We start from the raw sequence: 21,379 nt of genomic DNA on the forward strand, positions 1-21,379 counted from the left end.
CATGACGTTGCTAAGGGAGCGTTTGAGAAAATTTAGTAAAATAATGCATTTGAGGGGATTTGAACTCAAGACATTAACCAAGGTTAAGGCTTAACCAATATGCCAACTTAAATTTTTGATATAATTTTACAAATATAATATACATAATATGAGTTAGCATTTCAAAAGTTACTTTCTAAAAAACCCATGAAATGATTAAAATTATAAAAAAAGAACCTTAAATTCCAGAAAATCTTAAAAAATCTTCTAAATTCCTAAAAATCCCAAAGAATCATAAACTCTAAATCGTAATCCCTAAAAATCATAAAAATAATTTTTTAGAATGAATATAGGGATTACCAAAAAATCATAAACTCTAAATTGTAATTCATAAAAATCATAAGATTCATTTTTTATAATGAATATAGGGATTACCAAAAAAATCATAAACCCCTAAAAATGAATCTTATGATTTTTAGGGATTATGATTTTTTGAATTTTTAGGAATTTAGGAGTTTTTTGAGATTTTTTGAAATTTAAGGTGTTTGTTTTAGAATTTTAATAATTTCATTTGTTTTTTTAGAAATTAACTTTTGGAATGCTGACTCGTGTATATTATGTTTGCAAAATTACATAAAAATTTAAGTTGGCTTAGTAGTTAAGCCTTAGCCTTTGTTTAAAAATGTCTTAAGTTCAAACCCCTTTAAATGTATTATTTTACTAAATTTTCTTATACAAAACTACGTCGTTTTGGGTTTTTTAGCACCAAACACAGTCAAGCCTAAATGATGTCGTTTTTGGTGAGGAAGCCATGTCAGCAACATCATGGAGCGAAGATGTTATGTCATCATGTCGTTAAGCCATTAACGGCGGAGTAACATAATTGCAGTTAAACTTAAACATTAGTGTTAAAATCGACAAAATTAAAACGTTGGTGGCATAAACGAGCCCGAACCTAAAGGTGAGTGGTATTTGAAGTAGTTTACCCTTATTGTAATAATTATGGCATTCCCTTGTTATCTCTCGTATTAACTATGTTCCTCAATGGATAAGTCTGCCACGCTCAACAAACATCACTAAATATCGCTGAGCATCATTAACAATGAGCACCAGTAGTTTAATTTATAAAAATTTAAAACTCTAAAATACTCAAAGTATAACTATAAATTAGTTAAAAATATAAAGGTAAATTATTTAAAATAAAATATTAATTACATTATCCATAATCTTTTTTGGGTGAATTATACCACTGACCACCTAATTATTGTCTCTTTTCATTTTGACCACAATTTTTAAAATTTTTTCAATCATGTCATCCAACTATTTAAATGCATTCAATCAAGCAACTTGTTGTTAACATTTAACGGAAGTGTTGACGTGACAGTTAATAAAATTGATATAATTACATATTTGATCATCAATATTTATAAATTACATCAATTTGCTCATAATTTCAATTCAAATTAATAAATTTAATCTCAAATTAGGTGGTGACACGTCACTACCAGATTGGAGAATATTTTATTAATTTTAATTTATTTTATTTTATTTTGTATCCAATCATATGATGACACATGTCACCACCTTATTTGATAAGCAAAACACAATAAAATATAATCTACTCTTAAAGATATTTAATCCAATGTCTACGAGCATCACAAAGCACACCTAAACCACTGAGCAAATCTTGTTGCCTACATTGCAATGATATGGATATGGGGACAAATACAGGAATGGATACGGGATGTGAAATGATAATTTTTAAACTTACATGGTACGAGTTAATATAAATAAATTTTAATTTAAAAAACATAAAAAATCATAAATAAAATTTTAAAATTATGTATTAGATTCATATCTAATTTTCTGCTTGTACTATCTTCTTTAAAAGAAACATATCTTGAGTTTCTGACGTCATCTCAACCTAAAAATATAAGAAGGCATCTCAACCTAGGAATACTCAGATTCAATCGAAAAATCATCGTAAGTTAGTTGATATTCTAAGCTTCAAAGTCAAATCTTTTTAAGTTAAACTAAAAAAAAAATGAGTATGCATATGAAGATGAAACGCTATCACTGATACGTTTCCGAAAATTTTTCCAACTAACTCAGTTTTTTAATTATACAACGTGAGACGTCTCTGATACATAACCAAACCATATTCGTCTCGTATTCATCTTGAAGATATATCGGGTACTTGAAACCACTTTAGATTGCCGTACCGTGCGACATAGCTTGTCGTTTCAAGTGATTACGAAAGTGCCTATGTATAGGGTAAATTTCTTCGTCCGTTTGTGGTGAACAAAATGGGTCGCCAATGACAATTTGGCTCCATCTTAGTCCACTCGGTGACTGACGATCCTTGATATTTTCCCCCCATTTTTTTATGAAAGGTTAGTGGGCTTTTTCTGCAAAGGGTTATGGCCCAATATTCAATTGATAAATAACAATGGTCTATTTTCCATTAAATCATATCAACAACTGCGATTTAATCGAGTATTAGTTGGATTGACATTATTATTATTGTAACCTATTAAAGTATATAGGTTTAAACGTATTTAGGTGAATGATATTCTCTGATTTATAAGTAGAAAAGGATCTAAGTAATATAAATACTATGTTAAGAAAAAATATACTAACATCTACAATATTGAAATTCAAACTGAGCCAAACAAATACAATAATGCATGCATGTATGAATTTTACCCTTTATTACTCAATTTAAATAAAGACCAAGATTGATATATAAATCTTTTTTCCCAAATTTGAATCTCATATGACAACTTGTTTACATTATACTATTTTATCAAAATCCTACACTATAAAATGACCCAACTTGTTGTTATAAGGGAAATGGTAGTTTCTGAGTCAAAGCAAACTCATTCTGGCTAGTCTCCCATCTCTGAATATCCCACAAATAGACAAAGCATTAATCTATTTGCTTTTTATGAGTTACGTTGATAATGAAAATTGACATATGGAGACAAAATAAGAAAGCTAATGGGCTCCGGAAACCAAGAAGTTTAGTGAGAGGGAAAGAGGTTAAATTGGAAAATGGAAGACAAATGAACAAAGGTGGGTGAGAAGAGAGTGCATGCATGCTCTTTCTTCATATCCCAAGGCATTTTTACATTAATTTTGGTGCCCCTTGTAATAAAATACACATTGTGTTTACTCAAAAGTCTTTGAAGATTTTTGACCTATTGCTGTGTCACTTTGGTGGGAATCAGATTTTGCCAGAGGATAAACACTAAAACGAGGGTCCAAAAAGTCAGCATTTCTAGCCCGGGATACGCACTTTTCCCTATTGGAAAATACTTCATACCAATCCATTATGTTCATTGAGTTGGGATTGCCTTTTTTCCTTTAATATTTTTAGGTAAAATTGTCTGTTTCCATATGGGTCAGATTGATAAACTAATGTAGTAATTTATGCATAATACAATAACGATATATATATATATGGGTTAAAAATAAGAATTAGGTGACTGCAGTTGATATCAAATTCTATTTTATTTGTATGTTTGTTTTGATATTTGGTTGTGTAGGTTAATGAGCTTAAAATTTTAAATTTATGATAATGGCTCTAAATCATGCAGATGTTTAGCATATGATTTGAAAATGCACGTCTTTGTATGATTCGATATGAAATTTTGCTATTGAGTTATGTTGAGCATGTTAGCATATGAAATTGATGAATAAAAATGGTATATATGTGTAAATGTGTGAATTACCATGTTCCATGGGTGAAAATCGAGTTAAATGAAAAATAGTCAATTTTGATACTTTGATATTATGAACAATGAGTCATTGATTATTAGTTTAGTTCTAGGTACAATTGACATGTCATAAAATTTATAACGCTTGTGTGTGAGTTTTATAACTTCGATCTTGATGAGTAGGAGATATGTTGATTATTATGACTATGTGTCCTGGAGAAGAGGATGGATGAATATTGCATTTTAACGTATCAATATTTGACGAGAATGTGAGATCCAAATATCTATAGATTATCAAATTGATTTAAAGTAAATGTATCGATATGATTTCGTACCTTTGCACAAATGAAATGGCTATAAAATTTTTAGGGATGGCCATGAGACTCGGACCTGACGAATTTCAACCTGACTCGACTTTATAGGATCAACTTTTTTGTTGTTGAAAATTTAGGCTTATGTCGAGTCAAGTCGAGTTATTTTAAAGATAAGACCGGGTTGGGTTTAGGGTTAGGATGTCATATTATGTTTAGTGTATGTCTCAATTATCTCTCTAAGTCATTTGACATTAAACGTTCATACCCTTGCATATGTGGTACTTGAACTCGAGACCTCGAGGGATAACAACAATCCTTTAACTACTGAAGTCGTTTGATTCATGCTAATTAAGAGATTAAAAATACAATTATATCAAATGATGAATCCATATGATATCATATATTTATATGTGTTCGTATTAATTATTGCTAAAATAGAGCATTAATGAAGTTTTATTGATTCCTTGAATATTCATAAAAGTAATTAAGCATGTTTAGTGTAAAAATATAACCATTTGGATGATTTATGAAGTTTTGGTAATCCATGTTAAGAAATGACGATGTGTGAAATACGTAAAATCGAGTCCATAAATGAGTGTTTGGATATTTGATTGTCTGATTTAATGTTGGTTAGACTCCGACTAAGTTCTGATCAGCCAATATGATATCTTTAGTCTAATTTCTAACTAAATCGAGTTTAAAGTGTTACAGTATTAGTACCATAGCATCAAAGCCCAGCTATTATAGCATCTAATGTAAAATCCAACGTGACTCCACATTTTAATAGGAATGATTGTTTATCCAAGTAAATTATATTCAGTGCCTCAAGCCGGCTATAAGGATTTCCTTTGTTAGTCACATGGTTTACTTATGCATAGACCTCGATTTCCCGATTTAAAGTTTACTTTTATGCCTGTACATATTATTTATAATAAGCAATTTGTGAACAAATGGTTTTGTTACTTCAACTCTTTATTAAATGAATTAATATATTTATATATAATAAAAGTGACATTTATTAATTGATTTTATTATTATAAATTTAAAGGAAAAAGGATGAATAATACAAGGCGCAAACCTTATCTATAATGTTAATGAATGATAATTTTGTCATTCTAATATAATACATTTCAAAGGAGTTTTTGTTAAAAATGATTCTTTTAATAAAGAGCAAAGACATTATGACCTTATATTAAGCAAAATACTAGTATAATATCTTACGTGGGTCCATTCAGGTCAAAGCATGCTGACAATGTTAATTAATTACTAAGTAAATAGATAGGTCTTCCTAGTGCATTGTTTTATTCAAAAAAGCATGCCCTATGTGTCCTTTCCACATGCAACCCAACATGCCTCCCCCTTCATTTCATTTGAAATGTGTTCATATACATGCAAATGTGCAACAAGAATCGATGCACGTAAATTTAAGAGCGTGTATATATATATATATATATATATATATATATATATATATATATATATATATATATATATATGGCGAATTTTGGGTATATACATATTAACAACATAACATTTGTATATGAGATAAAAATAAATAAAATTTTAGAATAGGTACAATCCATAAAATAAATAATTACTTGAAAAAATTCGAATTTTAAAATGTATAAGTACACACCCTCACTTAGGCGTGATAAAGAAAAGAAAAGCTCATATTCTAGGTTCAAAAAAGCTGAGAAAGATTGTGGAACGTATCATTATATGATATTCAGATTATTTATTGTTTATTTTCTAAAAAGGTTCAGTTGCATTAGTCTTAGGGCAACATGACCTTTTCTACGTGTTTAGAGGACTACACGTAATATATATATATATATATAGATTATACTTTTTTGTAGATTGTGTTGTATTTTCTGTCAAAAGAAAAAGGTCTATACCTGTGGAAATGATAGGTACTGACAGTTCAATGATATTTGGATTGTGATCATACGTTAGGCAATCATTTTGATACGGAAATTCGGCTTGTAAAGCTTTTTCTAATGAAGTTATACGCAGAGTCATGCAGGCTCGTGAATACAAGTGACTTATTAATTACTCCGTTTACATGATTACTCATGTCAGAATCTTTGAAGAGAGATGTAATAGACTCCACTTTGATGATTGGAAGTCAATGAAAATTTGGTTCAAGCAGCAGTAATCAATCATAAGAATTATATTAAGCCGGTGATGAGCCATGATTGCACTTTCTTGCAGGATAAATCATATCAGAATGTTCAAACTCATGGTCCAAAGGACATGATTGAACACCAGGTAGAAGAATGATGAGATCACCTGAATAGTCTCTAATCAAACCCATGATTACAGGTCAACCGATATGATTGATATCTTTTCCGAATTCATCCATGTGGTGCAAACAGCAGGAGCAGAGATTTCGTTCTCAAACATCGCAAATATTGGGGAAAAAGTGACTTTTGTGTTGAGTGATTCATAATGAAGGGCAACTGTGCTGATGGGAGCTTATGAGAGTCCAACCAGAAGCAAGGCCCCACACTAGGATCATTATGCTAGCATGGGAGAGAGTGTTCTTTGCTCTCACTCATTATCTTGGATTACAAAAAACCATGGATGCATTTGAAAATTTCTCCCCTATTTAAACACAAATGCAAATGGATGATAAACAAGCCCCAAGTATTATTGCTCTGTTCCATTCCCAAGACCAAGAATTTCCTCTCTTTCTATCTATCTAATCATAAAAAAGACAGAAAAAGACTGTCCTTTAAAGTCCCAGAGAGACAAACACTGAAACTAGAAAAAGACTGTCCTTTACAAAGACTGTTATTTTTATCCTCATGGATTTCAACAACTCAAAAACCAACTCTCCTTCTTCTTCTTCTAAAAACAAAAGAAAGCAACAGCAACCTCAGCAGCAGCAGCAACAAGAGATAAGATTCTTGGGAGTAAGGAGGAGGCCATGGGGCAGATATGCAGCGGAGATAAGAGACCCTTCCACAAAAGAAAGGCATTGGCTAGGCACGTTCGACAATGCCGAGGAAGCTGCCTTAGCCTACGACCGTGCCGCTCGCTCCATGCGTGGCTCCAAGGTTCGAACAAACTTCGTTTATTCCGACATGCCAGTTGGCTCATCGGTCACCTCCATCATTTCCCCCGACGAAACACAGCATAACATGTCGTCGATTTTCCCTATTAATCCACCTTTTCACCAACAAATGGACAGTAACCAGAACCAGCTTTTCTTCAATCAAGACCCTTTCAATGCCTGCCACTTCTATGAATGATTAACAATTTTTTTTTTTTTGAGGGAGGTGATTTCAAGCTCATTCAAATCAATTGTCAAGGCAAAACAACAATCAAGAATGACAAACACAATCATGGAAGCAGGTAGATACGATACCATCTCAACACAAGGCAAAACTGTCTCTTTATTTGGATTTCTCCTTTGTCAATGGCATCACCTATCATTTTCATTTTTGTTATTTCTCGTGTCTGTTTTACGATTTATGTATTGAAAGAGGTTGATATCAGAGAATTCTAAGCCCGAATGAATACATGGACCATGGTCTTCGATCGTGGTTGGTATTAAATTTTTCTTCTTTCTGTCCGCTACATATCTTATCATATATTATAACAGCTGCCTGTTTGCAATGATCAGTGTCAAGTCCAGCTAAAAATGTCAAACTTTCTGCAGGGTTTCGAAGATGGACATCACAACACCGTCGTCTCGCAGCCGTCTATTGAGAGTCCGAATCCTCTTGAGCATCCTATCACCATAGGTTCAAAGAGGAAACGATATCTTCCGAGGGTTCTAGGCAAGCATGCGTACAGTATCTTTGTAACATCCCAAATCAGGATCAATGACTAAATTGCAAATTTTGAAAATTTTGTGCTCGATTTCGAAATAAGTTAAAAGTTCAAGGAATTTATAGAGAATTTTATTCTAAAGGATTGATTGGTAAATATGAAAAGAGATGAAGGGTAAAAAGGTTATTTGTCAAGGAAAGATTTTTATTCTTTCCTTTTTAAGAGAGTAACCACGTGGATGAGAGGAAGAAATATCCAAGCTTCCAGAAACCTCCTCTTCTCCTTCTTCTTCATACGTGGGAGCTCAAGGCAAAGGTGAGAGTTTTTATTAGTTGATTATTATTTGAATTCTAAGTTGGTTTTCGATTCTTTGGATAGTAAGAAAGCTTAAGGAAGTCTAAAGATAAGTAAAAACTCAAAGACGAAGATGTTAGGAGAGATTAAGTAAATAGAGTTTTTAAGTGAAATTTTGAATAAGAAGATTTAAATGAATTTGGAGGTTGAATTTGGAGGTTGAATTTGACTTGAAATTTGGAGGTTGATATCTTTTCCGAATTCATCCATGTGGTGCAAACAGCAGGAGCAGAGATTTCGTTCTCAAACATCGCAAATATTGGGGGAAAAGTGACTTTTGTGTTGAGTGATTCATAATGAAGGGCAACTGTGCTGATGGGAGCTTATGAGGGTCCAACCAGAAGCAAGGCCCCACACTAGGATCATTATGCTAGCATGGGAGAGAGTGTTCTTTGCTCTCACTCATTATCTTGGATTACAAAAAACCATGGATGCATTTGAAAATTTCTCCCCTATTTAAACACAAATGCAAATGGATGATAAACAAGCCCCAAGTATTATTGCTCTGTTCCATTCCCAAGACCAAGAATTTCCTCTCTTTCTATCTATCTAATCATAAAAAAGACAGAAAAAGACTGTCCTTTACAAAGACTGTTATTTTTATCCTCATGGATTTCAACAACTCAAAAACCAACTCTCCTTCTTCTTCTTCTTCTAAAAACAAAAGAAAGCAACAGCAACCTCAGCAGCAGCAGCAACAAGAGATAAGATTCTTGGGAGTAAGGAGGAGGCCATGGGGCAGATATGCAGCGGAGATAAGAGACCCTTCCACAAAAGAAAGGCATTGGCTAGGCACGTTCGACACTGCCGAGGAAGCTGCCTTAGCCTACGACCGTGCCGCTCGCTCCATGCGTGGCTCCAAGGTTCGAACAAACTTCGTTTATTCCGACATGCCAGTTGGCTCATCGGTCACCTCCATCATTTCCCCCCGACGAAACACAGCATAACATGTCGTCGATTTTCCCTATTAATCCACCTTTTCACCAACAAATGGACAGTAACCAGAACCAGCTTTTCTTCAATCAATCGTCCGGATTATTACCAGTTGGAAACAGGTGGAACCAAGAGAGTAGTGATTCAGTACTGTTTTACACACCCATTACCGGTGTCATGGAAGCCGGAAACAGTGGTTCGCAACAGTTCAGCGATGACTGTGATCTGCCACCTTTGCCACCCGATGTCTTTTCCACTTGTTACGTATCTGGAGTTGCTGGTTCAGATATAACTTACACTTACGGTGCGTGGAGTGACTCGGGCCTTCTCCGGTTTGACTCAGGAGTAAGTGAACCATACCTGGGATTTAACGCTTACGAGTTGATGATGCCATCGGTTTCTGATATACGGTAACTGAGGGATTTAATTTGGGTTCATCTTCATCATCATCATCGGGTTACTTCTTTTAATAGCTAGCTTCCACAATAACAAATGAATGAAATGATAAATTTCTACTACAACTTCCGTCTTATGTTATTATTAAAGAAGAAGAAGAACGTGTTGGTTTAGTTTTAAGGTTTTGCTGTAATGGATTTGCCTATTTTAATTATTTTGGTGGTATTTAAGTACCGGTTCCTTTGGTTGTTGGATTTGGGAAGAAATGGTCCTGCTTCCAAGCCTTCTTTTGTGCTTCATGTCATGCCTTTTTGGTCAAAGTTACTTTTTTTATTTGTAAATGTAAAACGTTTAATCACACCACCACCCGCCGCTAGAGTTTTTTTCCTTCTTTTCCTTAGATCTATACATGTTAAATAGGCATGTGCTGTATGTGTGATGAGAATTTATAGACGAAAATATAATTAATACATAATAAAAAATAATATTTAATAATAAGATAGGACATAAATTGATATAATAATAGTTTTAATCTTCAAAATTTATATATTTTATCAATTAAATCTTAATTACTCATTAAATATTTGAATCAAACTTCAAAATTTTCATTATATGTTTTCTTCTTCACCAACATTTCCTTTTTCCCTTTCTATTCCCTCTCTTCACCGATTCTTCATCTCCTCTATCAAATAGAACTGCTGATATGATCTAAAGCTCAGAACTTCATCCATTTGCATGGAAGTAATAAATAAAGTAATATTTCCGGTTAATGAGTGCCCAAGAGCCGTTTGAGTTGCCCTGGTGCTGGCGTCTCTTAAAGTAATAGCATTGTTAAATCCGAAATGTGAAAGTTAAATCCATGGATATGTCCAAAGACAATTTCTTGACGAATTTTATATGAACAACGAATTTAAGATGCTCTATCACCACTTCTATGAATGATTAACAAATTATTTTTTTTGGAGGGAGGTGATTTCAAGCTCATTCAAATCAATTGTCAAGGCAAAACAACAATCAAGAATGACAAACACAATCATGGAAGCAGGTAGATACGATACCATCTCAACACAAGGCAAAACTGTCTCTTTATTTGGATTTCTCCTTTGTCAATGGCATCACCTATCATTTTCATTTTCATATGACAACTTGTTTACATTGTACTATTTTACCAAAATCCTACACTATAAAATGACCCAACTTGTTGTTATAAGGGAAATGGTAGTTTCTGAGTCAAAGCAAACTCATTCTGGCTAGTCTCCCATCTCTGAATATCCCACAAATAGACAAAGCATTATTCTATTTGCTTTTTATGAGTTACGTTGATAATGAAAATTGACATATGGAGACAAAATAAGAAAGCTAATGGGCTCCGGAAACCAAGAAGTTTAGTGAGAGGGAAAGAGGTTAAATTGGAAAATGGAAGACAAATGAACAAAGGTGGGTGAGAAGATAGTGCATGCATGCTCTTTCTTCATATCCCAAGGCATTTTTACATTAATTTTGGTGCCCCTTGTAATAAAATACACATTGTGTTTACTCAAAAGTCTTTGAAGATTTTTGACCTATTGCTGTGTCACTTTGGTGGGAATCAGATTTTGCCAGAGGATAAACACTAAAACGAGGGTCCAAAAAGTCAGCATTTCTAGCCCGGGATACGCACTTTTCCCTATTGGAAAATACTTCATACCAATCCATTATGTTCATTGAGTTGAGATTGCCCTTTTTCTTTTAATATTTTTAGGTAAAATTGTCTGTTTCCATATGGGTCAGATTGATAAACTAATGTAGTAATTTATGCATAATACAATAACGATATATATATATATATGGGTTAAAAATAAGAATTAGGTGACTGCAGTTGATATCAAATTCTATTTTATTTGTATGTTTGTTTTGATATTTGGTTGTGTAGGTTAATGAGCTTAAATTTTAAATTTATGATAATGGCTCTAAACCATGCAGATGTTTAGCATATGATTTGAAAATGCACGTCTTTGTATGATTCGATATGAAATTTTGCTATTGAGTTATGTTGAGCATGTTAGCATATGAAATTGATGAATAAAAATGGTATATATGTGTAAATGTGTGAATTACCATGTTCCATGGGTGAAAATCGAGTTAAATGAAAAATAGTCAATTTTGATACTTTGATATTATGAACAATGAGTCATTGATTATTAGTTTAGTTCTAGGTACAATTGACATGTCATAAAATTTATAACGCTTGTGTGTGAGTTTTATAACTTCGATCTTGATGAGTAGGAGAGATGTTGATTATTATGACTATGTGTCCTGGAGAAGAGGATGGATGACTATTGCATTTTAACGTATCAATATTTGACGAGAATGTGAGATCCAAATATCTATAGATTATCAAATTGATTTAAGTAGATTATCAAATTGATTTAAAGTAAATGTATCGATATGATTTCGTACCTTTGCACAAATGAAATGGCTATAAAATTTTTAGGGATGGCCATGAGACTCGGACCTGACGAATTTCAACCTGACTCGACTTTATAGGATCAACTTTTTTGTTGTTGAAAATTTAGGCTTATGTCGAGTCAAGTCGAGTTATTTTAAAGATAAGACCGGGTTGGGTTTAGGGTTAGGATGTCATATTATGTTTAGTGTATGTCTCAATTATCTCTCTAAGTCATTTGACATTAAACGTTCATACCATTGCATATGTGGTACTTGAACTCGAGATCTCGAGGGATAACAACAATCCTTTAACTACTGAAGTCGTTTGATTCATGCTAATTAAGAGATTAAAAATACAATTATATCAAATGATGAATCCATATGATATCATATATTTATATGTGTTCGTATTAATTATTGCTAAAATAGAGCATTAATGAAGTTTTATTGATTCCTTGAATATTCATAAAAGTAATTAAGCATGTTTAGTGTAAAAATATGACCATTTGGATGATTTATGAAGTTTTGGTAATCCATGTTAAGAAATGACGATGTGTGAAATACGTAAAATCGAGTCCATAAATGAGTGTTTGGATATTTGATTGTCTGATTTAATGTTGGTTAGACTCCGACTAAGTTCTGATCAGCCAATATGATATCTTTAGTCTAATTTCTAACTAAATCGAGTTTAAAGTGTTACAGTATTAGTACCATAGCATCAAAGCCCAGCTATTATAGCATCTAATGTAAAATCCAACGTGACTCCACATTTTAATAGGAATGATTGTTTATCCAAGTAAATTATATTCAGAGCCTCAAGCCGGCTATAAGGATTTCCTTTGTTAGTCACATGGTTTACTTATGCATAGACCTCGATTTCCCGATTTAAAGTTTACTTTTATGCCTGTACATATTATTTATAATAAGCAATTTGTTAACAAATGGTTTTGTTACTTCAACTCTTTATTAAATGAATTAATATATTTATATATAATAAAAGTGACATTTATTAATTGATTTTATTATTATAAATTTAAAGGAAAAAGGATGAATAATACAAGGCGCAAACCTTATCTATAATGTTAATGAATGATAATTTTGTCATTCTAATATAATACATTTCAAAGGAGTTTTTGTTAAAAATGATTCTTTTAATAAAGAGCAAAGACATTATGACCTTATATTAAGCAAAATACTAGTATAATATCTTACGTGGGTCCATTCAGGTCAAAGCATGCTGACAATGTTAATTAATTACTAAGTAAATAGATAGGTCTTCCTAGTGCATTGTTTTATTCAAAAAAGCATGCCCTATGTGTCCTTTCCACATGCAACCCAACATGCCTCCCCCTTCATTTCATTTGAAATGTGTTCATATACATGCAAATGTGCAACAAGGATCGATGCACCTAAATTTAAAAGCGTGTATATATATATATATATATATGCGAATTTTGGATACATATACATATTAACAACATAACATTTGTATATGAGATAAAAATAAATAAAATTTTAGAATAGGTACAATCCATAAAATAAATAATTACTTAAAAAAATTCGAATTTTAAAATGTATAAGTACACACCCTCACTTAGGCGTGATAAAGAAAAGAAAAGCTCATATTCTAGGTTCAAAAAAGCTGAGAAAGATTGTGGAACGTATCATTATATTTTTGCTTAAATTGGATGCACATGGCTGGAACTATATGATATTCAGATTATTTATTGTTTATTTTCTAAAAAGGCTCAGTTGCATTAGTCTTAGGGCAACATGACCTTTTCTACGTGTTTAGAGGACTACACGTAATATATATATATATATAGATTATACTTTTTTGTAGATTGTGTTGTATTTTCTGTCAAAGGAAAAAGGTCTATACCTGTGGAAATGATAGGTACTGACAGTTCAATGATATTTGGATTGTGATCATACGTTAGGCAATCATTTTGATACGGAAATTCGGCTTGTAAAGCTTTTTCTAATGAAGTTATACGCAGAGTCATGCAGGCTCGTGAATACAAGTGACTTATTAATTACTCCGTTTACATGATTACTCATGTCAGAATCTTTGAAGAGAGATGTAATAGACTCCACTTTGATGATTGGAAGTCAATAAAAATTTGGTTCAAGCAGCAGTAATCAATCATAAGAATTATATTAAGCCGGTGATGAGCCATGATTGCACTTTCTTGCAGGATAAATCATATCAGAATGTTCAAACTCATGGTCCAAAGGACATGATTGAACACCAGTTAGAAGAATGATGAGATCACCTGAATAGTCTCTAATCAAACCATGATTACAGGTCAACCGATATGATTGATATCTTTGCCGAATTCATCCATGTGGTGCAAACAGCAGGAGCAGAGATTTCGTTCTCAAACATCGCAAATATTGGGGAAAAAGTGACTTTTGTGTTGAGTGATTCATAATGAAGGGCAACTGTGCTGATGGGAGCTTATGAGGGTCCAACCAGAAGCAAGGCCCCACACTAGGATCATTATGCTAGCATGGGAGAGAGTGTTCTTTGCTCTCACTCATTATCTTGGATTACAAAAAACCATGGATGCATTTGAAAATTTCTCCCCTATTTAAACACAAATGCAAATGGATGATAAACAAGCCCCAAGTATTATTGCTCTGTTCCATTCCCAAGACCAAGAATTTCCTCTCTTTCTATCTATCTAATCATAAAAAAGACAGAAAAAGACTGTCCTTTACAAAGACTGTTATTTTTATCCTCATGGATTTCAACAACTCAAAAACCAACTCTCCTTCTTCTTCTTCTTCTAAAAACAAAAGAAAGCAACAGCAACCTCAGCAGCAGCAGCAACAAGAGATAAGATTCTTGGGAGTAAGGAGGAGGCCATGGGGCAGATATGCAGCGGAGATAAGAGACCCTTCCACAAAAGAAAGGCATTGGCTAGGCACGTTCGACACTGCCGAGGAAGCTGCCTTAGCCTACGACCGTGCCGCTCGCTCCATGCGTGGCTCCAAGGTTCGAACAAACTTCGTTTATTCCGACATGCCAGTTGGCTCATCGGTCACCTCCATCATTTCCCCCGACGAAACACAGCATAACATGTCGTCGATTTTCCCTATTAATCCACCTTTTCACCAACAAATGGACAGTAACCAGAACCAGCTTTTCTTCAATCAATCGTCCGGATTATTACCAGTCGGAAACAGGTGGAACCAAGAGAGTAGTGATTCAGTACTGTTTTACACACCCATTACCGGTGTCATGGAAGCCGGAAACAGTGGTTCTCAACAGTTCAGCGATGACTGTGATCTGCCACCTTTGCCACCCGATGTCTTTTCCACTTGTTACGTATCTGGAGTTGCTGGTTCAGATATAACTTACACTTACGGTGCGTGGAGTGACTCGGGCCTTCTCCGGTTTGACTCAGGAGTAAGTGAACCATACCTGGGATTTAACTCTTACGAGTTGATGATGCCATCGGTTTCTGATATACGGTAACTGAGGGATTTAATTTGGGTTCATCTTCATCATCATCATCGGGTTACTTCTTTTAATAGCTAGCTTCCACAATAACAAATGAATGAAATGATAAATTTCTACTACAACTTCCGTCTTATGTTATTATTAAAGAAGAAGAAGAACGTGTTGGTTTAGTTTTAAGGTTTTGCTGTAATGGATTTGCCTATTTTAATTATTTTGGTGGTATTTAAGTACCGGTTCCTTTGGTTGTTGGATTTGGGAAGAAATGGTCCTGCTTCCAAGCCTTCTTTTGTGCTTCATGTCATGCCTTTTTGGTCAAAGTTACTTTTTTTATTTGTAAATGTAAAACGTTTAATCACACCACCACCCGCCGCTAGAGTTTTTTTCCTTCTTTTCCTTAGATCTATACATGTTAAATAGGCATGTGCTGTATGTGTGATGAGAATTTATAGACGAAAATATAATTAATACATAATAAAAATAATACTTAATAATAAGATAGGACATAAATTGATATAATAATAGTTTTAATCTTCAAAATTTATATATTTTATCAATTAAATCTTAATTACTCATTAAATATTTGAATCAAACTTCAAAATTTTCATTATATGTTTTCTTCTTCACCAACATTTCCTTTTTCCCTTTCTATTCCCTCTCTTCACCGATTCTTCATCTCCTCTATCAAATAGAACTGCTGATATGATCTAAAGCTCAGAACTTCATCCATTTGCATGGAAGTAATAAATAAAGTAATATTTCCGGTTAATGAGTGCCCAAGAGCCGTTTGAGTTGCCCTGGTGCTGGCGTCTCTTAAAGTAATAGCATTGTTAAATCCGAAATGTGAAAGTTAAATCCATGGATATGTCCAAAGACAATTTCTTGACGAATTTAAGATGCTCTATCACCACTTCTATGAATGATTAACAAATTATTTTTTTGGAGGGAGGTGATTTCAAGCTCATTCAAAATTGTCAAGGCAAAACAACAATCAAGAATGACAACACAATCATGGAAGCAGGTAGATACGATACCATCTCAACACAAGGCAAAACTGTCTCTTTATTTGGATTTCTCCTTTGTCAATGGCATCACCTATCATTTTCATTTTTGTATTTCTCGTGTCTGTTTTACGATTTATGTATTGAAAGAGGTTGATATCAGAGAATTCTAAACCCGAATGAATACATGGACCATGGTCTTCGATCGTGGTTGGTATTAAATTTTTCTGTCCGCTACATATTTTATATATTATAACAGCTGCCTGTTTGCAATGATCAGTGTCAAGTCCAGCTAAAAATGTCAAACTTTCTGCAGGGTTTCGAAGATGGACATCACATCACCGTCGTCTAGCAGCCGTCTATTGAGAGTCCGAATCCTCTTGAGCATCCTATCACCATAGGTTCAAAGAGGAAACGATATCTTCCGAGGGATCTAGGCAAGCATGCGTACAATATCTTTGTAACATCCCAAATCAGGATCAATGACTAAATTGCAAATTTTAAAAATTTTGTGCTCGATTTCGAAATAAGTTAAAAGTTCAAGGAATTTATAGAGAATTTTATTCTAGAGGATTGATTGGTAAATATGAAAAGAGATGAAGGGTAAAAAGGTTATTTGGCAAGGAAAGATTTTTATTCTTTCCTTTTTAAGGGAGTAACCACGTGGATGAGAGGAAGAAATATCCAAGCTTCCAGAAACCTCATCTTCTCATTCTTCTTCATACGTGGGAGCTCAAGGCAAAGGTGAGAGTTTTTATTAGTTGATTATTATTTGAATTCTAAGTTGGTTTCGATTCTTTGGATAGTAAGAAAGCTTAAGGAAGTCAAATATAAGTAAACTCAAAGACGAATGTTAGGAGATAAGTAAATATAGTTTTTAAGTGAAATTTTGAATAAGAAGATTTAAATGAATTTGGAGGTTGAATTTGACTTGTCATCTATAAGAATAAGAAGTTATAGGTGTTAGAATTAAGTTTGGATAACATGATAAATTTGGTATGATTCTTGAATTCCATTTGGAAGATAGGATTTTGAGGATAAAGATGTGATAAATGAGAATAAATGAGTTTAAGAATGAGTATGTAAGTTAAGAATAAGAAAGGAGATGAAATATGAAACATTTGAGCTAAAAGGAAGTGATTTTCGTGCATAAATTGGAATTCTGGGCTAGTGTGCATCGGTACACATTTAACATGTACCGATGCATCAAGGGTAAATTTCCAGAAATTATCCAGTGTGTATCAATGCACAAGAAGTGCATCGATGCACCACTTAAAATGAAAACATCGAATGTAATTTGTGTATCAATGCATAGGTAGTGCATCAATACACCCGATAAGGAATGCATCGATACACCCGATAAGGAATGCATCGATACACTATAGTGTGTACCGATGCACTTCAAAGGGAAATGAAATAGACCTTTCTTTTAGTCTAAGGAATGAAAGATTTGAGTATATCAATTAGAATACTGATCTGGATGTATAATTATGTAGATATCGAGTACGAACAAGTTACAGAACGGATCAGTTAAGATTCGATTGTAAGAAAATTAAGTGGATTTGAAACTTAGTGAGGCCAAGGTGAGTGCATATTAGATAATATGATGTTGGAAATAAGACTTACGACAAGTCTATTTTCTATAGCATTATGCATGAATTCATGACCATGAGTATGTGTTTGTTATGAGTGTATGGGTAATATGTTATTGTATGTGTGGCATGATTTGTATGAATATATGTTAGAGTGATAAGATATAGGAACCGATATAAGTAATATATATATATATATATGTTTACATAAGTTATATGATAATATAATAATAGATATGAAATTATATGAATCTAAAAGATAAGTTATGTGATAAGATTTATGAAATTTATGGAAATGAGAATATAAGTATATGAAGAGTCATAATAGGACAAAATATAAGTCATACGATAATGAAGTATAAGATTATTTGAAGATATGGTCATAATATAAAATATGTAATAATAGGAGAATATGATGAAAGTGAATTCATGAAATGCAATAGGAATTAGATAAACATGTGTAACAGTTATATAGAAACATAAGTTGGATAAATACATAGTGGTATGATCAATTATGAGGAATTGTATAATAGAATTAGATGAGTTAATGAGAATGAGGGAAACTAAATAGGATTGAACTATAGAATGAAATAGGAATAGTAAATCAATTAGGAAATTTGTATACAAAGTGATGGTACGCATCTATAAGATAAGATATACGCTAAAGAACTATAGAGATATGTAAAAAGGTTATAAGAAATATATGAAATGGAATTAAGTAAATAAACTAAATTAGTATATAAATAAAATACTATTAAGTGGGATATGTTTATAATATAACATAGATTATGTAATCCAAGTGAATACAAAAGAATGAAGCATAAAGTAGATGATAGAACATATGTTATTAAAGGAACTTGGAAGTTGATATAAACTATGTGAAAGTGATATAGATGTCTATATGTAATGTATGAGTTAGGTGACAATAAGTTATATGAAAATAAGTGCAGTAATTACATGATTACTAGAAATAAGTCAGAGAATGTAAATAATATGATAAAACGCTATGAGTCTATGTGATATGAATAAGTGAATATGTGACATGTGAATCATATGGAAGTGAACTATGTGTAAGTGAACTAAGTGAATGTATGATAATATAAGGATAATGCCCATGATATGTATTATGAGAGCTAGGGGTATAGTTGATATGCCAAGAGTCGAGGGATTAACAGTGGTCCTTCGGGACATAGTGATCATTCGGGACAAATATTCAGTGCCCCTAGTGGGAATTATACGAGCTGTGGTGACAGCATAGTGCACAACCTCTATGTACTCACACATACCTGTAGTTCTCAAAAGTGTACATGGGCTAAACAAAGAAATAATATAAAAAAATGTTATTTGATGTTATATGTTTTGGTTTGTGAAAAGTGTAGTATGAAGTGCTTCAAAGATTAAACTCTAGTTATATGTTCTAAATGGAATAATGATAGTGATAATGACAATAGTGTGACTAGAATAATGATGATATGTGTACATGTTTATAATTGGGGTTATATGAATTGATATATGATGTTTGTATTATATTTTTATATGAATTGTGAAATATACATGCACTATTTATTATAGAGAGTTCAGATTAGCATGTTTTATGCCTCACTAAGTCATCGATTTAGCGTGTGAGTGTTTCACACGTAGGTTCTGGAAAGCGAGAAGAGAAGTGAAGAGAAGCAAGACAGGTCAGACTCTCCTTTTCACAAGTCAGATCAGAATTGTAGTTAAGTGTAGATATTTGGTTGTATATAGTATGTTGGCATGTAACGAAATTGTGAATTACTAATGCTCTGATTGATTTTGTTTATTTTGGTCCAACTTGTATGAATTAACATCTTTTATTTTAATGAAAGTTTAAAATTTTCATGATTTTCTTTAAGAGTCAAAGTTTAAAAAGTCAATGTGACATCTCGGACTCGGATCTGGGTCGGATACGGGTTGGGGTGTTACAATCTTTACCTTTGACTAAGATACTTCCATTAATTTTTAATTACTGAGTTAATTTTCGCTATTCGGAAAATTTTCAGATCATGATGCGGAGGTCGCAGCGCTGTTACCGAGGACTCTAATGGCAACCAAGAGGTACATATGTGAAGTTTGACATAAAGGGTTTCAACGAGACCAGAACCTTCAGCTGCATAGGAGAGGACATAACTTGCCTTGGAAGCTAAAGCAAAGAACAAATAGTCAATACTGAGGTGAAGAAAAGGGTTTATGTATGTCCCGAGTCGGGCTCTAGGCTACTTGACCGGCATTAAGAAGCACTTTTGCCGGAAGCATGGAGAAAAGAAATGGAAGTGTGATAAGTGCTCTAAACGATACGCTGTTCAGTCAGATTGGAAGGCACACGCAAAGATCTGTAGCACCCGAGAATATCGTTGCGAGTGTGGCTCGATCTTTTCGAGGTATGTAGCATGTTACTCCGTAAGTGATTAGAGGGTTTTATAATTTTTTTCTTCTTTTCAATCCATTTGTTATTCGCAGGAAGGACAACTTCGTCACACACAGAGCCTTCTGAGATGCATTAACGGAGACGATGCCTAGTTCTGGTTCATGCTCGGATGCCAATGCAAAGACGAAGCTGTCGATTTCTAACGAGAACATGAACCATACACAGAGGCTATTGTCTTTGTATTCAGCCAGAATCATGAACATGTCCAGCACCTTAAATCAAAATTTCAATCCAGGAACATCCCTGACTTCCATTCTTGCAATAGGGTCCGCATATACATCCGCAACGGCCTTGTTACAGAAAGCTGCAGAAATGGGTGCTAAGATCAGCGACACTACAATCCCCGCGATACTACTCCGAGGTTTCACCGGATATTCCACCAGTAACATCACCTCAACCGTGTCGGTCCAGGACGGTTCTACCATGATTGGTAGTAACATAGAAAAGAATGGCGCCGATACCAATGGCTCCTATCTGGGAGGAGAAACATATAACAAAAAGATCCCACAATACTCTTGCTCCGACTGCGTTGTTCCACACTCATTTTCTACAGGCAGAAAATGGAAATTCTGAAAATATGTCAGGAGAAGTGTACATGGAAGGTGGCGAGAAGAAGACGGTCGATTTCCTAGGTGTGGAGCCAATAGGGCATCAGAATGTCGATAAAGAAAGAAGCTATGACGGGAATATAATGAACTTGGGGTACTCCAATGAGCAGCAGCAAAGCCCGAACAATTTGCGTGCAAACTCGTACAAAAACTATGATTTCTTCAGATGATAATTTCTATAGTTTAACCTTGAAACCATGTTCCATTTCAAAATCGGCAGCCAACGTATACATATATCAGGGGAGACTTATCTCTTACTTTTTACTGTTGTAGTTGAAAAGGAAGGTAACCGAGCAGCACACTTGACCCCCAAGGCAAAAGCTCCATTTGAAAACCTGAATTTAAATTAAACATTTTTTGTTTT

The 21,379-nt window shown here is 33.6% G+C and overlaps 2 protein-coding genes and 2 pseudogenes across 2 annotated transcripts; all 4 read left to right on the forward strand.

The window, feature by feature from the left end:
* Window positions 1-6,819: 6,819 nt before the first annotated feature.
* On the forward strand, window positions 6,820-7,266 carry LOC120173990 (ethylene-responsive transcription factor ERF087-like). Its single transcript, XM_039180999.1, has one exon. The coding sequence runs from the start codon at window positions 6,820-6,822 to the stop codon at window positions 7,264-7,266; it is 447 nt and encodes a 148-aa protein (XP_039036930.1).
* A 915-nt stretch (window positions 7,267-8,181) lies between these two features.
* On the forward strand, window positions 8,182-9,546 carry LOC120167374 (annotated as a pseudogene).
* Window positions 9,547-14,317: 4,771 nt separating this feature from the next.
* LOC120167410 (ethylene-responsive transcription factor LEP-like) lies at window positions 14,318-15,447 on the forward strand. The gene has a single exon (XM_039176441.1). The coding sequence runs from the start codon at window positions 14,469-14,471 to the stop codon at window positions 15,381-15,383; it is 915 nt and encodes a 304-aa protein (XP_039032372.1). The 5' UTR covers window positions 14,318-14,468; the 3' UTR covers window positions 15,384-15,447.
* A 5,044-nt stretch (window positions 15,448-20,491) lies between these two features.
* LOC120173997 lies at window positions 20,492-21,185 on the forward strand (annotated as a pseudogene).
* Window positions 21,186-21,379: the final 194 nt, after the last annotated feature.

This window comes from Hibiscus syriacus, unplaced genomic scaffold (assembly GCF_006381635.1).
Source record: "Hibiscus syriacus cultivar Baekdansim isolate YM2019G1 unplaced genomic scaffold, ASM638163v2 tig00003041_pilon, whole genome shotgun sequence".
Taxonomy (NCBI): domain Eukaryota; kingdom Viridiplantae; phylum Streptophyta; class Magnoliopsida; order Malvales; family Malvaceae; genus Hibiscus; species Hibiscus syriacus.